Below are 25,134 nucleotides of genomic sequence, written 5' to 3'. Positions count from 1 at the left end.
GATACATGACACTTTAAGAGGGTTTCTGTAGGTATCAACAATCTAATTTATTGTTTGTTTTTTTAACGCAACAGGAACAATACTTTTTTCTTTTCAAATTAAGGGCAAATTAATTAGAACATGAAGCAAATGATTGCTAAGTTGTGGAAAGGTGACTCCGTTGCAAAACATGTATGCCTCTATTAGGGAAAATCTTGTGCAGATGCATATTGTCATTATTGATAAAGTGTTCCGGTATATCTATCTTCTGGACTGCTGAATAAAATACGTCTGAAGTTACCAGTAGAAATGTGATTCCAACGTTTAATAAATTACACTGCACAGTACTCCGTTTATTTATCTAAAAACAAAAAAAAATGCTTTGGACTGGTTTGGGTGTTCTGGGCTGAAAAAAAAAAAAAGAGTTGCACCTATTTTTTTTTTTTTGTCTTTCCAGACTTACCTCATTCTTCCCAGAACCAGAAGTCCCAAGCTCCAGACTGGCGCCTGAGGACAGAGAGCCCTGGGACTCCCGCCGACCATTGCTCCCAGAGAAATCTGAAAAATAATTCATATAGGAAACTCAAGAAAGACATTGATGATTTGGAGGTCAAAAAAAAAAAAGGATTCCATTAATTTTGTACAGTGAATACATTCAAACGGAACCGTTCCAAAGCTTGGACATGTGTTGTTATTGTGGCAGAAGGAAACATGTTCCATTGTGAGTAAAATAAAGGACAAACTGTTCTGTGATTGTTGCATTCACACAACGGCGTCTTGCTGAGAATGACACAAGTGAAAATATGCTATTAAGCGTGAAGAGATCGACTGTACTGACTGTAATTGAAGTCGGCCAGTTCTCGTTTCTTTGGGCCTTTGCCAAAGCTTCTGTTGCGGGACCAGGAGAAGAACATGCCCTTCCGCCGGTCTCCCGAATCCTCGCGGCCGTCATCGTTCAAAGAGCGGCCCGACTTGCTCCGTTTGTCGTCCTGCAAGACCCGAGCAGGAAGAAAGGAAATGAGCGGACAGCAGCGGTTTTCAAAAGCGGCAGTCAAGCCGCTTGTTTTTGCTTACCTTCTTGGGCGTGGACAGGTTGGAGCGGTCCGAGCCAGTGGTGCTGTGTTTGGAGGTGGGGCTGCTGGGGATGTGGTATGGGTCAGGCAGGGGTCGACCCTCCACCTCTGCTAACATGCACGCTTGGTAGAGCAGAGACTTGAGGAAACGCGTGTAGCTATCAAACTTCATCAGATTGAAAATCTACAAATGGCAGAAGCAAATAATCAACACTCGGAGGGAAAACATGGATGAGGATTCAGATGAAGGTCAACGGATTAGAGAGAGGAATAGACTACAGATATACCAACAAAAATCAACAAAGTGAAAAAAAGTTTTCTCGAGGGAAAACTTTTTGCAGGTGTTGAATCTTGGATGACAGTATTTCAAATTTGAAGAGGCTTACTACTGCAGTACTTTGGGGGGGGGGGAAACATATGCAAAGACCATCTTGACATTCAATTGTGGTTCAATTGCTTGTCTTCGTGCAAGAAGCTAGTAGCTGAACAAGTGATGCTGTTTGTGTGCTTATAGTTAGTGCACTTTCATGAAAGACAATATTCGCACGGGGCTTCCCAAAATAAAGGAAATAACTTTCCCAAATGAAGTAGGGCTTTATTATCCGAGAATATAACATCTCTACAATAAATCTATAGGTGTTCGGTTTTAGATGTTCCAATTTTAATCAGCAGGGCACAGTCAAGCACAAAACATGCTTAGTTGGCTTTTAAAGAAGCAGCAGCAAATGAAGAAGACTAAGAGGAAGTTATTGACCCACTTGTAGCTAGCAAGCATCTCTAAGCATCCCCAAGCATCTCTACTCTTTTTGATAAGCACTGATTTCCATGACTGGACTTTTCTTGCTTCAGGATACTACAAAAGAATACCGATAGCTAAATATTTCACACACTGATGAGACAATTTCAAATGCCATTGCCAAACTTGACAATCATAGCAGGGGGAAGGAGAAAAGCAAGCCTCAGGTTGAGCCAGAAACCAATGGCACTTGTCCATGCTTGTTTGCGGTTGTGTGACTGGCTTCTTTATGTGGGTGTCAAAATTGCAATTACCGCATCACAAGATTACAGGCTTAGGGGTGTTTGGGAAAACCAACATTTGAGGTTCAAAACGTAGTTAAAGTTCAATGAGTTGGAACTTAAAGGTTGATGTTAAGGATAACCTTCAAGCCTTGTGACTAGTATATTTACAGTAGTAACATTTTATTCAATCAATAGAGCTTCTGTAACATTTATCCAAAACATAACTTGTTAGCTAAGAAACCACAAGTCTGCAACTAAAAAAACTGTCAGGATTTTTCATATTCCATCCGGTGTCATCTAAGGTGAATAAATGTGTCTACATCCGATTTAGCCAACCTGTAACTGTTGCTCCTTGAACATGTCAGGTCGGGGGGCATTGAGGATATCGTCCGCCAGCTGAGCTTGACTGTCTATGTTGACCGGTGTGGTGGCTTTGCTGGATAAGAAACTGTTGTAGATTTCTCTGGCTCGCTGAGACAACTGGGAGTAAGATAGCACAGCAAGCTATAGCATCAAATATATTGCAAGGAAAGGATATTGAGAAAAGTAAGAATGCTGTACCTGTTTTTTGTCACTTTCAGGGACGTGACTGAAGAACTCACATGCCTGCCAGAACAAAATATTCTCCTCACTGAATTCTTTCTTCAAGAATTCCTGCAAGAAGGCAAGCATGAATTATGAATGAAATATTTAAAGGTATGTATACAAGCAAAGACGTGATTGTTTTAATGATATGAATAGTTGTAATATATTTAGAACTGCAGCTATCAAGTATTTTTGGTAATTTAGATATTCAACAGAAAATTCTAATCAAATCCCAAGGTGGTGGTGCGTCAAACTGCCTGAACGCAGGTGTTATTTCGTGACGTCATCAATTTGAGCATTCTGGCGTCACTAAGATGCCGATATGCTAAAGACGATCTTGTGTGAGTGCTTTGAATATCGTATTCCTTGTGCATTTTCGAGCTTGATTCAAACTTTAATTGGTTAGCCATGGGTCCCAAGATTGCCAGTGATGTTAAAGAGAGAAGTAAGAAGATGATGAGTATGGAAACGAAGCTGGAGATAATCAAGAAATACAGTACGAGGAAGGCTAGGCTAGGCTAGGCTAGGCTACCCTCGCTAGGGATTATGGCCGTATATAGCTCCAGTCATGTATATTATATATGTATATATATCATGTATATTATAAATAGCACTTACGACACTATTTTGTTAGCAATTATTAATATGTATATATAATTTTGATGTTTTTACCTGAGGTTTTATATGCATTTGGTAATTACCATAGGTTTCTATTGTCCACCATACGGCCATTCCGCCTTATGATCACAACGCCAGAACGTATTAATTTCGTATACTGGAGGTCCATTGTATATTGATTTTTTTTCATATTAAGAGACAGAATCTAGGAGTTCTACTGTATTTCCGGAATGCCTCAGTGTCATGAAGAGCATTCACAATACCAGCTGTAATTAGCTTGACATAGTTTTTCTGAGGTATGCGCTAATAAGGGGGTATCCATGGCAAGAAAGAATGTCAGGATTTTTTTTTTTTTTTTTTTTTTAATCAAGGTACTAAAATGTGCTGCAGGCCAAAGGTGAATAGCGCGTTCTTGAACGTGCGCCATTGCGACTGTTAACGCGATTCGAAACTTTCAAGGGAACATTCACCGGCAAAGTCAAAAGGCCTACACGTCAAGTCTGCAAATGTGAATATGAGCAGTCGCAGCACATTACCGAGAAGTAGCGGACTCCTACGGGGTCCTGCAGCAGCCTCTCGAAGCACACGGCCCAGCTGGCCACTCTCCTTTCGGTGTGGCGCCGGAGACTCTGCACACTGGGGAGGCTGGCATTACTGTTCAGACTGTTGTCACTGCTGCAGCCCTGCAGCTCCACACTGTTCAGTTCTAGACACGCACAAACAGACACAATCAGATCCCAATATTTAAGGATCCCGATTTTCCATGTATTATTGTTTAAATGATGGTTCATATACCATTAAGTGGAGGAACATTTTAAATGCTCTGACTATCATCAAATACTTTTCATATACGTATGCTGTAAGCCAAGAATTTACATCATAGCAATACAAATACTATTATGCGATAAAACTAGTACTGCACTCGTTTTTTGGTATGAAGATATAAAAATGTAATACCATATTTAGGGGTGCACATAAGTTTGATTGTCCAAAATAGCCAATTAAATCCTTCATTGTGAATCATTTTTTTGATCAGTAGCCTTTGAAAGTTGCAATTGTTACTGTTGTTATTTTCAGTTGCATTTTTAAAAGCATTTCCTCATATGACTCAATTTGGTTTCCAACAAAAACCTTTCCAAGATCATGTTTTTTTGTTTGTTTTTTTACATAGAGATGCAATGAACAACTGATTAATCAATGTCTAATTGATACAAAATCAATTGCTAATTAGTTTTGCCAATCGATTAATCATTCAGAATCCTAAATTGCACAAATCCTCAAAAGTTTTTCTGAAAGTCTTCTTTTTTGAAAGAAGACTAGTTATCATTGTGTCAAATCAAAATAAGACATGCTTTTCTTTTAGAAAACAATGAGTATTTTTTTCACTAATTTCCTGACACGCAATTGACCAAACCAGTAAACGAACGATCAAAGAAAATGTATATTACCCATATTTGTCCAGTGCCAGTATAAAACAAAATCCAGAGTAGGACATCAAGTCCGTCTTGTGTAATATTGCTTATTTGTTGTTTCTTTTTTTTTAAGCCACATTCAAGATAACATAAACAACAATATTTGGTAAATAAACCATAAATGAGGATTAAAAAAGAAAGATTCTGAAAATATGCAATGATGACAGCCCTATTTACATAATAGTCCATAGTCAATATCCACAACAATTTAATGGATAACTAGTTTTCAATTCTGTAATCAAGGAAACGGTGTTTAAAGGGTTTCGGTATCAAAATAATGCAATATATCAAAATTATTAAACATGAACATTGGTACAAAATGGCAAACACAGAATTGTGTAATTGTCATGTCCTTGACAATGCGCCAACACTGCCATGTTATTAAAATCCCTAAATAGGCACTAAAAATAGCTTAAACAGTACTGATAACAGTATCCACACCGAGTAAAAATGGTGCAATTGTTAAATTGCACGAGTTTTCTTTTGCATTGTTACATAATCATCCTAAGACTATCGGCCTGTGTCCCTCTTGCAAGAATAGACTTACACAACAAGATCAGGAGACGAGGGAAAGAAAAATGGCTGAAAGACACTAACATAGCCTCTGCGCAGTAAAAAAGCAGTGCTTTAGGGAATCACTAGTCAGCTGGTCAAGATGATGAAAAGCTACCGAATGAATGAACAAGAAGCTTCAAATCCAGCCCAAAAGAGAGCCCGCGTGATTCCAGTGTGATCCCTGCAATGAACCTTTTCCGTCACTATTTTCACACTACTGTATTTACACTGTAGTGATATTGTTCATTCATCGCTGCTCAGCTCTTCCTTTTTTTGTTCTTTATAACATGTCACATAAACGCAGCGTTGTGATTAATATCGCATTTGTGAATTATGAATTAGGCAGCAAAATCAGGCCGTTTCTATCCATCCAAGCGGCGGCCATTTTGACACTTGCTGTCAACTGAAAACAACATCACAGTTTTTTCAGAGCTCAGGTAACAACTAAATTGTTTTTCAGTTTGCAAACGCCACAAGACCAAACTCAGAAAACGGGTGTGTAATCGCACAATTGGATTTGGAAGACAAACATATTTCCCCAAATTCAATAATTAGTGTTATGATTCATCTTCCGGTGCGACAACTATTGGCTAATTAATGGCTATAAAATAAGCCAAAATGCAAAAAAAAAAAAAAAAAACTGAATTAACAAAGGTATTACTTTGTGTTGATTGAAAATAGAAAGATAGAAAGAGAATGATATTAATCTTATCAATCTGTTTCTAATATTTTGGTTTACTGATTAAAGTCAATAAAAACAAAGAAAGAAATAGCAGATATCTTAAAAAAAAAAATCAGATGATAAGAAAAACAAGTGGATCACAGCATGATAAATGACGCTCTGACATATAGTATGTCTGAAAAACAGCAAAATTAAAGCCATACAATTTCCACTTTACTCTGATTTTAAAAGTAAACTTGTATGAATAAAAGTGAGATTATCAAAAAGTTCCCTAATGATGAGCGGCAACAATTACTCATCCAAGAAATGAGGACTGACTCACTCAAAACTTTGAACACTTTTTAAACTTAATTCACCACGTGTTTGTGTTGCAATTAGTTAGGTGGAAAATGTTTATTCACCATACCATTGAGATTAGCAACAACATTTTATCAACACGCCCAGACGTTGGATCCAATAAACCGGTTACAGCTCATTTCACCCCCACTCCATTCCAAAGCTATTCTGTAGCAATCATCAGAACTTTTGGGCCGTGTCACAACATTTGCAAAACAGAAAGGATTTTATTTTTGGCTTGCATTTGAAGTAGATGCTTGTTGGTGTGTTTGCTTTGAGCACATTAAAAAGATAAAAAGGGGAAAACGTTTCCCGATCTGGACTTGGATATAACTTCTGAAGTTGTAAGACAGAGATATAAAACGCATCAGGTCACAACAAACAAGGCCAAAACCACTAAACCCAACCCACTCCACTCAACTGAAAACTTCTACCAACACATATCATCTTCAGAATTAGTAAGTAGAGACTGAGCTAAGATCAAATATCTGGAAGGCAATGTTTTTTTTGCGGACGCTGAAATTACTTCAAATTTTAACCTTGTCTGAGAAGAGTTCAAAGAAATACTACAGAAGAAGTAGTGGTTGGGAATTTTCGACTGTCTCACGATTCGATATTGATAATTGGGTGTATCATATGAATCGGGAAAAAAATGTTGGATTTTCAATTTAAAATAACTTGACAACTGCTACTCTATTCATTTTGGTTAATCGACACAAAATGGAAGACAGAAGACTTCTTATTTGATTTAGTATTGGAAACTGACCTGATTGACCCTATAATTACCATATTTTCTGCACTATAAGGCGCACCGGATTATAACGCGCACCCTCAATTAATGACATTTTTTAAAACTTTTTCAATCACAATATAGTAATACTCAAAGTAATAACAATAATAACTCAAATAATAACTCTAAACTCTCAATAGCATAATAACTCAATGTCAATATGACCAATCTTGTTCAACTGTAAACACACAAAAGAAACAGGTAAAGCTTACTTTATCAGTTCATTCCCCATCTACGAATCCCAATCTTAATAGAGATCCATATATAAGGCGCACCTGATTATAAGGCGCACCATCAGCTTTTCAAAAAAAATAAGGCTTTTAGGTGCGCCTTATAGTGCGGAAAATATGGTAAGTAAAACATCAGGCATTTTACCCCATCACTCTTCTTGATATGCCATCTTTTAGAGATTGATAGTAATCCCACATTATTTACATATTTGTTTAACATTTGATATGGACCTTTTTTCTGTCCGAGTTTCAAGTCTGCATTTGAATGCACCACACCTTAGCGCTAAAGATTGAGACTTGTCCAATGACGTCGTAATTGCGTCTTCCCTTATGCGCACATTGCCTCACACTTGTCTCGTTTCCGCCTAACCCTAACCCATAATGGTATGTTAACAGTATGTTTGTGTCGCTATACAATGAACAAATGCATCTAAAAGTACCATCATTTCATAATTTTGATAACACGCACCATGTTATAATTGGACAATCACGATCCACGTAACAACTAAAGTTAGGGGTAGACTTGTTTTAGTAAAATTCAACAACAACAACAAAAAAAAAAACGGCGAGGGGGGGTGACTTATAAGCGAGGTCGACTTGTACTCTGAGAAATACGGTATATAAAATGGCACACAAACCAGCGTCACCATGCTGTTGCTTCATTAGGCGCCAGCTGTCTCCTCACCTGGGTAGAGTTGGTAGGAACCAGTCTGGTGCCAGCGGTAACGAATCCTAAGCGGGTGCCAAGCCCCTCCATCCATACTCACATAAACAGGACCCCTCACAGGGTAACACTGCACCAAGTGTAACATCCACACACTGTGACACCATCGCAGGGAGGGAAAGGGTAAAAAAGAATGAAGGAGAACAAATTGCAGTCAGAATAACAACCCGAGAGATCCAAGAGACTCGGGTCACAAGACGCATGCGGACACATGCATGTATAATTGCGTGTCCGCCAATGATCTGCTCAGTGGGTAAGTGATACCACGCATGCACAGGTCTTGAAATGATCAATAATTCAGAGGTGTAGGAGGGAAGGGAAAATGACAGGACGCACACACACACACGTGAACGTAGGTACACACACATGCACACACACACACTGCAGTATTCATTAGGAGGTAGTTAAGAGACGGACACTCTTGTGAGTTATGAAGGCTTCCAGGTACGAACATTGCACACAAAATACACTCACACAAAAAGATGTATATGTTGACCTAATCTCGTATTGACCTCACTGGTTTATCAAATCTAGGCAAACAATAATGTTAAAAAACTAATAAAACAATACTGATAAAAACATAATTAGAATAAACACATGCAAATGATTTCATCCAAAACTCCAATAATCCCCCACTCCTGCATTTTCTTAATATATAAATAATCTAGGAAGGTAGAACACATTTTTTTTTAATTTATTTATTTGATTTATTATAATCTACTAAATTTGAATGTGAGCTCAAGTGAGTGGATACAACTACCCATGAAGTATTATCTTCTATGCATAACTCGTTAGCAATTGCAATTAGCGTTAGCACACTCGCGATTACCATTTATGGTCAAGAAACACTATTATGTAGTTCACACATACATTAAGTTATACGTACATCATCTATGCAATGGTGTCCTTAAAATTATTTACAGCCGATGCTTCAACAATATTCCATGGGTAAACTTGAAGTGCCTAGCTACTATGAGGTGAATAACTTCCTGTTCTTTTTCTCCCTATTCTTCTTCTTCATCTTGACAAGGATTTTGACTGCATTCTACTGGTTTAATTTTGAATACCCAAAACCAAGCCACCATATATTGTTTGCAGTGACAGGCTAATTTCGGATAACGCTGCTCTAGCGCTTTTTCGCAAGTTTCTTTCTGCTTTAGGAATTTCTCAATGTGCTAATGCTGTTTAATGAAAGCCTACTATTAAATGAGTAACTGTTTTAGGCACACAGTTATCATCAGCCATTCGGCCACTTTGTAATGTGCTAACACAAGTAAATTAGCAGTATGTCTAGTCGGTCTCTGCATACATACATGTTTTTTTTCCAACATATTCCCCATGTAATACCTTTAGCCCTTTGGAAAAATTCAACATTCATTATTTTTATCATTAAACAATCCCCAAATTGTGCCACTAATTACAATGCATAGACAATGCGCATCCATATAATAAAGATATTCAAAGTTTTGCAAGTTCATTCGATTTTAATACATTTTACTGGACATTTGTTAATATCTGTTGTCGGTTTTTGCTCATATCTTGTAAATGAAGTTTGAACCTTGGACTTACTTTGTCCTTTTTATTGCGTGATTTTTGGGACTTGTAACGTTTCCTTCGGGACCCATATTTTTTTAGTATTGTGAGTCCCGGGGACCCAAAAATTTTCAGAGGTAAAATGAGCAACGGTCATCCCATTAAAAAGAATCAAATTGGATTTGCTGAAGTGCCTTTACATACCCCCATTTGAAAATCAGTGTTGTATTGTATATCCTTCTTTCCACTGCAAAAGTGAGCAATCATAAACCAAAAAGGCTGCATCCCTTTTGTCTTGCCTTTTGCCTCTCTCACCCCCAGCTCCTCCTTTAATCTCCCATCTGCTGTAGCAGCAACGTGTCAAAACATTAGCATGATCCACAATCAATGCCTTTTGTTTACCTAGCCACATGTCAAAGAACAACAGCGTTACAAACACAGAATATCTATCTAAATACAAGGCGACGGACCACACCGCAAGAGAAAACAGTGGCAAGTTAGCAGAGGGGGCTACTTTTCACCGCAAATGAACGTAGCCTTTTGCTGAATGAAATGATGACAATATAATGGCCGTGGCCACAATTCCAGTGCTTCAGTTGTAATATTTTAAGAAACAACAGGTCACTTGACACGAATCAAAAATGTGTTAATTACCTTAACTGTTTGGTTTGCAAAAATGTCCTAATCATGATTATAAAAAACACAACAAAAATAACAATAAAAGTTGTGAAGGAAAAACAGCTACTCACCTCCGTCGGAGACTGCGGTAGACTGTGGAAAAACACAGAGAGACATGGATTACAATCTCTCCTCATCACAGATAAGAAGGTACACACTCTAACGCATGCTCATACAGTGATGTGAAGGCCAATAGGCATCTGGCCTGTGCACACACACTCGTGGTATGAAGGAACACTTTCCACAGGATCTGAGACAAACACACACATGAGGGTAGACTCAATCCTCAATGGGTGGAATCATCTATGAACTGGATGTGCCTGCTCTGCAAGAACACCTCCTTAAACGGGTGGTGCTTACTGACTGTGAGTGCTCAGACGACAGCGCTTCGCAATCAAGTGTGAGTGTAAATATCACTAAGATAAGAACAAAAACACAAAAAGCAATTCTCATCCTAATTCCAGTCCCAAAAACAGACATCCATACAGAACACATAAAAAAAGAAAAAGAAAAAAAAAACAGGAGGGCTCAACATTAGATACACTAACACAATCTAATGAGATCCATAGATATTAACCCTTGTGGCATTACGTTACAAATGATGGAATTTCCTTTGATTTTTTTTATGATGTCATGAAAGAACAAATAGGGAGAAAAAAACACTAGGGAGCTGAAATTTCCAGCAGATGATTAAAACGTAAAATTTCAAAACGCAACGATTCTGACATTTCTATGATCGCAGCTGGACGTGCGCGATTTCATGTACAAAAATAATCATTGTCCAAATTTTGGACCACATAAAACCATTATAATTAATAAATTTAAGATGAATTTTAGTAGGATTAGGATTTATTACATTGATTTTCCCGCAATTTTTGCAACTTTCCAGTGAAAGTCAAACTATGTCAGCAAACGGAACATTCTTTGTTGACATGCGTTTCACCTAAAGACATTAGGTGGCGGTAGAGACCAGTTAAAGTGTCTTCGTCACGTCGCAAACTACACAGAGAAATCATACCATTTCTCAATTTTTTTTTTGGGTGTTAATAAATTTAATCTACCTACATATCTACAGATAGAAGTGATGCCACTCAACAAATTGAGTGAATCTGAAATAAATTTAATTATTATGCCTTTAAAGCATTTATAAAATTAAGAAAAAAGAAGGCAATGTGTATAGTTTGCAAAGTGTGTGCACACAAGTTACATCATTGGTCAGAATTCACATAGAAACTGTATCCACCTCCTCCTGGCAAGTATGGCTGTGCGCTTGTTGTTTCCTTCCTCAATATGTTTTAAGAGTGCTTTAATACTCTTCTTCTTCTCTTCCTTTCGGAATGATAAGAAATACATGAGAATCCCTATTTCATTTTTCCTAAGTGGGAATGCTAAATGCAATAAATGTTCCTATGAAGTAGTGGATTTCACCCTTAATCTGCCATTTTAGAGCAGTCCATCACATGTTATTGCACTCTGCACAAATGTTCAACTCATAAACCCTCCAAATTGACTGCAGACTCATCTTGAAATCATTGCTCAAGCCCTGAAATGTAAGACCTCCCACTAGTATTGTGTGCAAATGTTTTCATTGTGGATTGGATCTCTGGGTGGTGTTGAATTAAGAGGGTAGTCAAATAAAAGTATCACATTTTTATAAGATTAGAAATTAAGGTAATTTAGCATATGTTTGTTTCAAAAAGCAGTAAACACAAGCTCACAAAATGAAATGTCTTGCAAAATTGGAATTGACAGAGTAATGTTTCATTTGTACATTGACACGTGACAAATCTTCAATGTTTATTTGTATCCATATTCAAAAACGATCACACGGTAGAGGCTGACGACGGGATACCGTGTTGGGAATGTTTTCTGCATGAAGATGAAAATGATAAAGTTTTTCCAGAAAGTCATATGATGTGTAATGGGCACTTACAGTAAGCTTCTGTATCTCTACTGGGGAGTGGCTACTAACTCCGTCATCATTGTGACAACGGATGGACAAAGTTGAAACGAATCTTCCTTGACCTCAGTTAGTCACCAGAGTTCTCATTCAAATATTCACAGCGGACCCTTGTGAGACATCTTGTGAGAGATTCAAAATCGACATAGATCGAAAGAAAATAAAGAAGAAGTGATACTGAAATGGCTGCCCGAGGTTTGTTCATGACACTGGCTTGTTTTACATATTTTGGCCCTGTAGTTCTGATATTAAGCAACCATCACTAAAAAAGAAAAGAGAGAAACAGAACCTATTTCTCTTATAATTGTGGTTACATCCCTCAAATGATTTACATGAACTAAGCATGCCATTGATGTATTGATACAGTAACCCAAGTGCATGGAAAAGTGGAATTTTAAACTGCACGTTTTGAGTCATTTCTCAGGTGCTGATGACGAGCGACGACTGTCATCAGTCAATTCGGCCAACTAGGTCGATGTGTGCAAATGTGCAGACGAGGCGAGACGGGCATAATTCTAATTAACTAATTGATGGTGGGTGTGTCAGAAGTCTGGAAGGGAGAATTGCAACACCTTGAATGAGTGCAAGAAAGGCGCATAAGAAATTGACTTAGGCCTTGTATACACCGAGCTAGGTGTTTTGAAAACAGCAGTTTACTCTGTTTTTTCATTAAAAGGAAGGTTTATAAAAACTCCAGCCAAAGTGGGGATTTCGGTATTTCTCTGGATCCTCCATCACAATAAATATAAATATATAAAACGGGTGTCCCTATCCAATTTTAATATCAGTCTGATATCAACCATTAAACTGGTATCCAATATTAGCACTTATTTACAAAGTCCGTTCCATACTCCCCTCCTGCTCTTCTATCCAACAGTGTTTGGATCTAGCACACACATTATGATTTTGAATACATATTGCATTCCTACTTGCGGTTGCTGGCTATTGTTCTTTTTTTTTCACTTCAAGTCCTTCTAACATTTCATACTAAAAAAAAAAAAAAGAAAAATGCAAGCATGTATATATATATAATTTTTTTTTTCTAGTAGTAAAAATTACATCGCTTAATGTCACCAAACTTTATGTGCACATGTATATAAATATCCTAATAATATTGGATTGTTAAAGTCAGAAGCATTTGAATGTATATGCATTGAAATGAGGCAATTTTTGGACATTAAAATAATATGAATATTGAGTGTTCCGTAGTAATATTTTCTAAGAATGATTATCACATGCATGCACATGCACACATTAATTTTGGCCCTTTTTTGTTCAATGAGTTGACTTAATGTTTTTGCTGTTTAAATGATGAAATGTTTCTGCTTTATTGGCAGCTAAAACAACGTGAATTTTGTTGACAAATGGTGATGGTTTCTAGACGTAGATTGCCAGCCATGTAGCGCTTTTTTTTTTCCATTTTTCTCAAAGGACAATCATGATACCTGGTGATTAAGATTCAAGAGTTTTATTGTCATATGCAAATTAATACCACACAATGAAATTCTTATTCTGTTCACTTCCCCGAGCAGACTACATTCCCTTATCGAGCGAATAATAAGGTAGGCAGTAAAACAAAAAGAAAAAGAAAATAGTAATAGAGCAATAAGAGCAGTAATAATAAACCACAAGTAAAGGAAAAGATTTACATTCTGAGCAGATTATATTATATATTAGGAGTACTAAATAAATTGTGGGACTGCCTGATGATGCCTTTTTTTCTTGTACCCTTTTTTTTGTGGATCTTGGATACATGTCGACAATTTTTGCTGGGCTTGCTCACGCTGAATAAATAAAAAGGAATCCATTATAACGCATTATGCTGGTGACTTCATGGGCGACTTGTCTGTTTTCACTGTGGAGTTGCGGACTTTGCTGGCCATATGTTGTGCTCTGTGTAATGTCTTTTTTCATTTTTTAAATATCGTCTGGAGGAGTGGAGGTAATTTCCCATAAATCCCAAATCATATGATATGACTTTGTGGGAGTTGACTGTGGTCAAAGTACCACCAAAGGCCACAGAGTGCAGAAACGTGAATACTACTCCCTTGGCTGATCAGAGGTTCTAGCACATATTTCAGTGGAATGTGCGTTACTTCTGGTGTGCACTTTTTTTTTTAAATAGAAAATCCTGTTTTACATAGGGTGCGTTCGTCTTCACCCCCTCACTAACTCTTAATGTGATCACTTCCAGACGTTCCCTGCGGTGAAGTGGTTTGGCCCCTAGTAGAGGTCCCAAATCTTCTTCCCTTTTTCCTTACCCTCACTTCTCCATAAACATTTTCATGCTCCCTTTTGGTCTCGTTTTCCTTCAAACACTAACTGTAATTAGGAACTTTTTTTGCACATTTACTTGAGTTCATTCTCATTATTCCAACACTTCTTCTACCTTTTCTCAGGCTCCAGTCTTTACCCTCCTGCTGCCTGCCGTTCCTCATAACAGCAACAAGAGGTTTTCTCAACTTTCCGCTACTTTCAAGGGATCCACATGAATGGAAAATTTAACTTTGGAATACAGTGATTAATCCCGGTTTCACTTCACAGCTTTTCTATGTTTCATGCCTTTATTTTGTAAACCTGTCAACCCCCTTTACAGCGCCTAAAAAGACATTACAATTCTCAATAGGACAGTCAAAGACAGCGGTGTCTACACTCTATCTTCATCTCATTACTGGTACCCGAAAGTAAAGACTTTACTATGATAGAAAAGTGGTTCATTGCCGTTGTAAATGGGCCTCCCAACTCGATTTGAATTGTTTGCTCGACTGCACTTGAAGAGAGGATTGCTTCAGTCATCATGACAAAATGCTTGATGTCATGAGTGTGACTCTGCCCTCAATGCATTAGTCAGACAGACGCTATAAGGAACAAGAAAGGGATGAGGGCTTTGTCATGGTTGATTTCAACCGCATGTTCTATCAAAGACTCTGCAGTCTAAGGGAACTTAAAGATCAGGATTTCATGTAAACTGCCTTGCTTTAAATGAGATTTCTCTGCATTACATCTGAATCAGATGAGCAACTTAACATTAAACAACATGCAGTAAAGTATATATATATATATATATATATATATATATATATATATATATATATATATAGTGATGAACCAACTTGACAAATGAGCAATGTCAACAATAATGTATCACACATCAACGGTGTTGTGATCATTCGAGGTACTTTTCAATGCCCACTGTGCTTAGTATCAGTATTGTTTGTCCCCATAGTAGCTTCTTCGTAACACATACCAAGGTGCTACGAACATCCCTGAGCATTTAAGTAGCACAGACACTGGCAGAGCCAGAAGGGGGTAGTGCCACTCCAAATAATTGACCACACAGTGCACGTCTGTGAGATTAAGCCCCTCTGGAGCATATATGAAGTGACATGTATGTTCGCACCCTTTACTTATGAAAAGTTCATTCAACATACAGAAGATTATTTCCACAGTGTGTCAACTAGCTGTTAAGAATTGTAAACATAAAACCAACAGTGTTCTATTTACTATGATTATTTATCAAGATGAAAGTGGAGCTTTGATAACATTGTGTGACTGCAAGTAACACCAGCCTAGAAGTAAGATGTGTGTGTGTGTGTGTATATATATATATATATATATATATATATATATATATATATATATATATATATATATATATATATATATTATTTTTTTATTTTTGCTTAAGTTTCAAATGAACTGGCATTGGATGTTTAAATTTGAAATATCCTATCCTCAAATTCTTTACTAAGAATATTGCAGCAGTTTGATAGGTACAAAAAAATAAAACGTTCAAAAGACCTGGACAACTCTGATGCCAGAGTGTTTGAAAACGAGTTATACAAACGCGTTGGCTTGTGCGTCCAATTTTTTGTGTTGTGGACCCATCAGATAGCCTTGGCCACCCCATTGTCCCTCCAAGAATAAAAGCCTGGCTCCACCACTGAGCAGCGACACATGAAAGATGTCATAATGGTTCAGTTAAATCTTTTGAGTGGATCTCGTGGGCGACAATAGGCATTGTGGAATCGCCAGGCCGATGGCGGCGATGCCGCATGTTTACCTGCGTATTGTATTCGGCTTTCAGCTCAGCATGTAGCCACGTGGCCCGCTGTTTTTGTTGGCCTTGTGTATATTTGTGCATGCAGGGAGTGGTTGGTCACCTTGCGTGTTGCTCTCATGTGATTTATTAGCTGTGACTTGGCTGAATGGGAGGCTTACATCACCTGCTATGAAGCCTTAAACACTCAGCACAATTTATAGCCATCCGCTCCGACTGTTTTTAAAATAGTTTGCTTGAACGGCAATAAAAGTGTCTTTAAACAAAGTGAATCTTCCAAAACATTCCCTGTGTGCAGATGGGCGTCAAGTAGGGATAACAACGAGTCTGTTTCATAAAATGAGACACAAAGCAGGTAGTGACACTTCCCCCGGTGAATAAAACATGTTGATCTGTGAGAGAAACTGTGTGAGATCACATGTGCACCTAAAGAAACACAAAGACAAGACTGTTTGCCACCATCTAATTCTGGCTCCGTCACCTTGAGTGAGGAACGACACTCACGTGTATGTGCGAGAGGAAGTAGACGCAAGCCAGAAAAAGACTGGTTGAAGTAGTCTTAAAAGAGCCCTAAAAGTCAAACTCAACAACTGAGATTTTGGAACTCCAAATGAGGCGCGCACACAAACACACTTGCAGTAGAAGAGGAAGTTGTTGCACCAACAGTTTGAATGCGTGCGTGCCTGAGTGTTTACTTTTGAATATAAGGTGAATAGTGGTGGCCATTGAGAGGACCTGAGACACCCTGCCAGGTCTTACAACGGCTTGGACTTAATGTAGGAGAGGCAAGGGCCTATTGGCTCTTTAATAACCCAAAAGGAACTCAGCGGTGGCTGCTCATGTGTAAACATCAACGGGGAAACCCATGTGATTCTGGGATGTGGTTGCGCAAATCAGTAGTCGAGTTGCAACTAATTGTTTTATTAATCAATTAATCTGTTAAATATCATTGATGAATCAGAGTAAAAAAAAACATTTGAATTTCCATCCCTTCGTTAAAAAATAGGATTTTAAATTTAAAAAAGATTATTTGATTTAGATATGTAGTTAATTGATCTAATTAATGATTTTTAATCCCTCCGAAAAAAATTCTGTGAAAAACCCTGTGTTTTTTTTTTTTTAAATATTGTTACTGTGACAAACCAAAAGACTGACATACAACAACAATAAAGTGGCTTCAGTTATTTATTTCCTTTAGCAGATGATGTAGCAATCCTTTATCTCCTGCTGCATTTGATGCTAGTTCCAAGAGCTGGCTGCAATCTTTAGTTTGAATTATCAGAAGGAAGGCTGTGGTTTTCTTTTGTCAATCATAAAACAAATAAGATTTAACATTACAGAAAAAAACATCATTTACTGTATCTTGTCTGTTGCAGACTTCCTGAAATGTGTTTTAGCTTGGCAAAGAGCTTTGCTATGGTTCATTAGATTAGCACCTTTGTTGCTATCGTTAGCTGTGGCTGCAGTTGAAGTTGGCTGCTTTACATTTATGTAGCAGGCTAAATTTAAGATACTTCTGTGGTAAGCAAACACAACACATTGAGCGCAACTCAGTGTTCACTTCAGGGTGTGATTGATCTTTGTTTTCTAACCCACAACAAATCAAGTACAAGAAGTGTGATGCATAAAAATAGATCTACAGAAAGTATAGTCAGAGATTAAAAATTAGAATAACACAATTGAAAAAAAATGTTTTAACTATGCCTGTGATTAATTTATCACAATTAATCTGTTAACCTGACATCTGCATTTTTTTTCAGTGTAGAAAATGCACTCGTATTTTTTCAATGATTTGTTTACTGAAAATGGACGAAACTACAATTCTTTTTTTAAAGTAAAGCAGATGTTCAATGTAATCAATCTCCTTTGAAAGAGGATTAAAGGCATCTGAAAATATTGCCTGTTGAAAAACTGAAATTCTGGGATTTAGACGATCAATTATTCACTAATAATTACAAGTTGATGATTAATTGTTGCATCTCCACAAATCATAAAAAAACAAACTTAACCTATGTCTAAATCACCAGATTCATCTGTTAGTGAATTCCTGACGGGCAAATCTGAATAATGTGTATGAAGCACTTTGTAATCAAAATCCGCAATCTATAAAACGGAAGAAATGCAGTTGATGTTGTTTCCCAACTACTGAATCACACATCAGATGTGACTAAGAAAGCGATATAGATGATAGATATCTATTTTACTTGTCCGGTTGCCTTGAGCACACCACAACCACAAAACAGATGGGAAAGTAATAACAGATCTAAATACAGATAAATCAAACACATCTGTTTGAACGAAATACAAATTGTGTAATGCGAGCTGTCAAAACAGTAGATTAATTGATTAGAGCAGAAGCGGTTGGCACATCTTTTCCCTGGCTTCCACAGTGTGAACAGGCTCACACAGATGTATGCTATGGGTGTGTAGGAATGATGCATCATGACTAACGGTAGCCAGAAATTCTTTTTGTCTTAGTGTCCACTTGTCCTTTTTCCAGAGAACGTCCCATCAGGCCAACACGCAAGAAGAAGAGCGAGCGCCTCGTCAACTTGGCTGCCCTAAAATGAGGCCGCTTTGCATGCCGGTTTGCACCTGCCCTTCCGGAATGCTATTTAAAGACACAATGCCAGCCACCGCAATTCCTCTCAGGTGTGATGAATCGCATTGCACGTGATAAATGGATTTATTTGCATACACACCTCGCACAATGTCCAAAATTAACTGACAACTAGCCTTGTTTGGCAGATACAATACTGGCAGTACGTGATTACTCGAATAACTTCAACATTTGTTTGTGTTCTTGCTTGGCCACACCCCTTGAAGGAACATATACGTGTCTTTCGAAATGTCTCAATGTATAACACTTACAATTATTTCCTACAGTGAGTTTTTGGCTGAAATGAATCTTTGAGTAATTTGAGTTCAAAAAAGTGCTTGAGCCATTTTGCCCCAGATACATGTACGCTATACATGTCCGAAAATATGTCAAGTCAAATATAAAGCTGAAATGCGGTGAGAAGTCCAACTTAAAAAAAAAAATAAAACTTAAAGTAAAAAGTAATGTATGCCATGGTGTGCTTTTATTTTCAGGTTGATCCTGGAAGCACGACAAAACAGCGTGACTAGTCTCTCTGCAGTAACTTTTGTTTACGGCTCCTGATACAATTCAAAATGAATCACCAAATTAGGGAGCTAACATAATTATCGATTTACAAGCACCTGTTGCCAGTGTTTACCGCTGGCTTGGATTTTGTTATACTGTAGCTGTGTCTAGAATAAATTAGCCACTAGCTAACAGCGGCCAACTGCTCCATATAAGCCGGTGCGATGTAAATAAGACGTTAATAACTCAGCACACTTTGATTCTGACAGTTGCCGTTCCTACTGATCACATTTCAACTAACCATGCTGTTTCAAATGAGCTGTTTCATCTCATGAACCAAAATTTATGGGGAGAGATTTGGAGGAAGCTAATCACAGTAAAAACATGTCAATCATAAAAAAAACATACATACAAGTTGGTTATCCATGTCAGGGGAAATATATTTGATCATTTGTGTTTATAATTGCGGTTGGACAAGCAAAACATATGAATACTTTTGATTTTTATCTGAATACCTAATAATGGATTAAAATGTTCTGTAGAACATCCAAACACCTAAAAAACTCCATAGATGAAGCACTAACTAACTGATTTATGAAATCAGTAGACAATAGTTAAAGCTAGGCAGGTCTACAGAGGAACTTCAGCAATTTGTAGGCTGAAGTAGGCTATGTGATTTACGAAGAGAGTGTGCGTTACTCACTGTGTTGAAGTTCCAGACCCGCTTAAAGGAGAGCCTCTTCCTCAGGCTCATCCTGCTGACTACTGACTACTTTCGTCTACATGTTGTTCACAAACACACACATCACACACATGCAATAGGACACCCACTGTGCTTCTTCTGGAGATATTTAGAACAGGAAAGACATGCAGACATCTAACATGGATGATGCCAGGGTTTTGCACATGTGTCGCACACATGCACACTCAGACACACACAATTACAAGCTAAAGCTGCAAGTAATCCAACGCATAGCTAACACTAGTTTTCTCATATTGCTTCCCAACGCTGACACACTCTCACATACACATTTAAGCGACTGACAAGGAAGTTCCATTCTCGAGCAGTCGCTCATACACACACACACAAACGGCTTGTTTCCATAGAGACACGCCCTCATCGGGCAGTGTGCGCTGAGGAGGGGGAGGGAACAAAGGTCAGTCTGCCAATCATGTTGCAGCACAACTCTCAGCGCTCCAGCCTCTTCCTCTGGCCCACCTTTTCAAATCATAGCACAATTTCAAGTCCAACATCCCAAAATTCAAGTTACTTATCATCTCGGTGTGTTGAAATTGTGAATTTGTTTTAAAGTTAAAGTTCATGGATGTTACTATGAAAGTAGGAAAGGAAATTTAGACTTTAAGTACCCTGGATGATATTTGTGCGTTCATACCTTGCTTCCAAGGCAACACAAAGAAGAAAATTGTCAACATATGCTGGAGCAGGGGTTCTCAAACTGAGGTATGAGTAACCCTGGTGGTATGCAGAGATATTTCAAGCAGTACGGGAGATTTTTTTTTTTTTTAGGTATCTGCTGGTATCAGTGAATGCATTGCTTTTTAATACTGTGAAAGACAAAGTATGTATTTCTTTTTGAAATAAGAGCAAATTAACTAAACATGAAGTCACTAATTCTTCACCATAGCAATGACTTGAATTTTACATGAGAATTCAGTTAATTGTAAACAAGACACACAAAAAAACAGAATTAAACCACGTTTGCAAACTTTTGATTAGTATTGTATTTGACTGCATGTAGTGCACAACTATGCAATAAAAGATCTGTTTTTTAAAACAACAAATTCGTTATAATCCATCAAACCATGGCACCTCCACATGATTTATTATAATAAATTTCTAGCCAATTAGAATAAAAATGACCATAACAACAATGATTTATGTTGTGATGAAGGTAATAGTGTTTTGTTTTGTTTTTTTTAAATTAAAGTAAACCACCCACGCACTGTTAATCAACTTAAGCACCACAAGACACAGAACACTCACTTTTATAGAGAAACAAAGACTGCAATTCAATATGTGCGCATGGCCTTTAAGCCACCATGCCTAACTCCACTAATTTCCTGTTAGGTCTGGCCAAAAAAAAATAAAATATCCATTTCCCTCTATCAAATAGGATATGAAAGAAAAAAAATTAAATGCTTGATTTATCAAAAAAAATCTTGTGTAAAATATTAAAATAAAAACGGAATAAGCGATTTAAAATCAGTTGTAACATGAAATTAATATTCATAGTTTGTGCATAACGTTCTTAAATGGGCAGTCCAACTTTACCAATTTTGGTACAAAAAGTTAATATTTTGTCTATATTTAACTTGATTACTATATATATATATATATATATATATATATATATATATATATATATATATATGTTTTTTTATTTTCTTTCATTTTCAAGTGTTAGCCTAAAGGAGTCTCTATACATGATTGATACAAAAAGAGTTAAATATAGACAAAATACTATTTTAATTGTATACTGCTATATGAGTGTGATTAAGTTGGTTGTGTCCACCTGTCATTCCTCATTCACTCATTCCCTTGTGTCCGTCAATCAGCTGCACCAATTGTCTCTCGTCCAGGTGTTCATCTGTGCCTCCTCAGTTTGAAATGTATTTAGTTTTTTTTTCCCTTTCAGTTCATGTCGGGTCATTGTTGTTGTCACTGCTGTTGTTGTCACACCCTCATTAGTCAAATTCCTGTTTTCCCCCGAGTATTTAGTAGTTTATTGCTTGTTTAATTTTGGCATCTTCATATTAAATTATTTTTCAGCGCACCTCGCCTCCCTGCTTCCCTGCATTTAGGTCCACAACCTCCACACTCGGGCATAAACCTGACAATTTTCACATTATCACTCTTCGTTTTCTCTTTCTGGCAGGAAATCCAAATAGCCAAACGCATTATCACTAGCCCAGAATGCCGTGGTACGCTAGTGACGAAGTTAACCTTCCACATCCTTGTCTCATAGCAACATCGGGGATGGCTCCAGCATGCAGCGCCCACCACCTCACGCCGCACGGATGCGAAGCATATTGCTACAATCTTAATGACACGGGCTTCGAGCCAGACATAAAATGCCACCCCCGACCTTCCTCCCAGTCACAGTAATTGCGTACACACACATGTGGGCATGAAAAAGTCAGAACTGGTTAAACTGATGTTCTGCATTGAAAAGAAGGGAAGGAGGAGAATACTGAACCGGTGGGTATACCGTATAACCACGGCCGATGAGTTTGATTATACAATCATCAGGTTGTATAAGAATGACTGCATCAGGGCTAATAATTGGACAATCATTTGCCTGGAGGGAGAAAAACGTTGCTGCATTCTGTAGTGAATATTAGAAATCAAGCAAGGAAGACACATGGCACGTGTTAAGGCTGGAAAAGTAGCTTTGTTTGTGAAAATTAACATGCCATCAATCTTCCCGCAGCAGCCTCAATTATTGCTCTTGGTATTTTTTTCACTGACTTGCAAGCAAGTTGATTGGAAAGAAAAAAAAATAAACATTGCCCTCTGCTGTCGGAATTAAAGTACAACATAGCAGGACAGAAAGCAAATTGAGATCCAGGGGATCATTTGATAATGACGTTTGGTGCAAAAATATATTTTAACCTTACATAAGTTCAGACTTTTCAATGATCCTGAAGAGAACATGTGCAATGCTGGGAAAGTGGTGAGTAGCAGAACATAAAGAGCTAGTTCAGAGATTTAACGGAATTTCAGATCTTATCACACTGTAGCACTGTTTGTTTCCTAGAAAGACCACTTATTACTTTCTTAAACTAACACTTTAACACTTAACTGAACAAATAACTGAACCAGATTTTTTATATATAAATATATATGTAAATTTTGAATTCAGGTTTAACAAAGGATGGAGCCGATTTAACCAACATGATAAAACATGGCATAGGCCATTTTTTTTAGGAAATGACTCTAAGCAACGGCTATTTATTTTATTTGTACCACACTAAAATGAAAAATTCTGTTTTGACGTTCCTCAATTTTATGGATTCAGATGATTTTAGTTGGTGCAACAACTTGACAAAATAAAATGAGTACATTCAATGAAACACCTTTTAAATTCAGTCTAACAGGGATACCAAACCAAATTTGAAAACATAAGGCATTCCGATTAATATTGGCGTCTGTAAAATATGAATTAAGTAGCAAAACGCACCCATTTTTATTCATCTTAGGTGGCCATTTCACCTCTTGAAGTTGACTGCTGATGCTTAATCACGGCTCACCTGTTTTCTGAGTTTGGTCATGTGACAAGCTCCACCATGATTGGACCTTACGTGAGCAACTGTGATATTTTTTTGAAGAGGCAAAAATGGATAAAAAAGGGGCATTTTTACCGTACCAGCTGTAAATACATTCACTATTCTACGTGTAACTATATGTCAATAATCATATGGTGTCAGTAAATTGACTAATATTTTGCAGAAAATATATTTAACTCATTCGCTGCAATAAATGTATTTTGCTGGCCTTGGCAGTGTATGAGTTAATATTTCACAAAAGCACAATATTAATCAGGATACTGTATTTAGACTAGTGGGGCTGGATAGAACATACAAGGATAATTTTGATCTTGACTCATTTTTAAAGCAAACAGAAAATTCCACGCTACGCAGGCCTGTCATTGTCATTTTTTCTGGTTGTCAGCTAAAATGCTGGCAGCAAAGTGTGGCAAGGAAAAGGTTTTAATATATTTTCCGGTTGCATACGGAATGAACACACTCGGCAGCGACTGACTTATCACATGGCAACGTTTGATTGTGCTCTTAAGGTGAACTGCGCCCATCTGGCACTTGTTGAGGGGGGAAAAAAAAGAGGCACTTGTCTTGATCTGAAAGTGGCGCCTCCATCTGATGTTGAGCTTGCCATCCTGAGGTGTTTCGTGTACAGGAGCAGTGTTGACTCATCATCTGATTTGCCTTCCCTACAAACACTTTTGCTCCCAGGGGAAATCACGAGGAACACACACACACACACACACACACACACAGATGTAATGTGTGTGCGGCTCACTTATCTTTGGGCATCATATTGTGTGATTGTTCTTTTGGTAGGGTATGAATGGGGGGGTCTATGTCAGGATGTATTGATGGAAGAAGAGTTGAGGGGAGGGGTGGAGGGGCCTGTTCTGGCCTGTTGCATAAACACGCCGGGTCAGATGAATTGTCTTGCGTGATTAAAATAAATTCTGAGCCGGGTTCTACCCTAGAGCCAAAAATGACTAACTGGCATCTTTCTACGAATGTGATTTTTAAGACATCCGATGCATAACTGAGCATGTTCTCTCTTGTTGCTTTTAGAGACGAAAGCCAGAATTCAACAGGTTTCCCTTTGGTGAAACGCTGTGGAAAACTAAGCTGTGATTGGCTTGCACCGCTCACGTGACCTGTCATTCCAGAGCTGGGCAGTGCAACTAAAGTTTTAGAATGTTTAATTTTTTTTTTAAGTGTGAGTAAACATGCACTTTAGATCAAATTGACAGATTCAAAAGTTAGGGCGAAAAGCAATGTTATTATTATTACAATCGTGTGACTGGAGAAATGGACTTCATCGGATAAACACACACACAATTACTCACTGGTTGAGAGGTCGTTTCTGAGTCCCCACTCAAAGTTTGCTGCTCCATGAAGAAAGCCGCAAGTAATTCCCAATACTACATGTGAGAGCTCCCCAAGGTGCACGTTGCT

General features: G+C 37.7%; 1 protein-coding gene across 2 annotated transcripts in view; it reads right to left on the bottom strand.

Moving 5' to 3' along the window:
* The window catches only part of rgs12b (regulator of G protein signaling 12b), a 52,417-nt gene that overhangs the window by 10,158 nt on the left and 17,125 nt on the right, over positions 1-25,134 (bottom strand). For both annotated transcript variants that reach the window (XM_088420029.1, XM_088420030.1), the window contains exons 5-11: positions 10,347-10,368; positions 3,812-3,981; positions 2,634-2,726; positions 2,409-2,552; positions 1,054-1,236; positions 818-968; positions 443-537 (exon numbers count right to left, since the gene is read on the bottom strand). In XM_088420029.1, the coding sequence (XP_088276155.1) occupies positions 443-537; positions 818-968; positions 1,054-1,236; positions 2,409-2,552; positions 2,634-2,726; positions 3,812-3,981; positions 10,347-10,368 (858 nt within the window). The remainder of the gene's footprint in view (positions 1-442; positions 538-817; positions 969-1,053; positions 1,237-2,408; positions 2,553-2,633; positions 2,727-3,811; positions 3,982-10,346; positions 10,369-25,134) is intronic.

This window comes from Hippichthys cyanospilos, chromosome 7 (genome assembly GCF_059441005.1).
Source record: "Hippichthys cyanospilos isolate Australia breed blue-spotted pipefish chromosome 7, RoL_Hcya_1.0, whole genome shotgun sequence".
NCBI lineage: Eukaryota > Metazoa > Chordata > Actinopteri > Syngnathiformes > Syngnathidae > Hippichthys > Hippichthys cyanospilos.
This window is presented reverse-complemented; position numbering and strand designations above follow the sequence as displayed.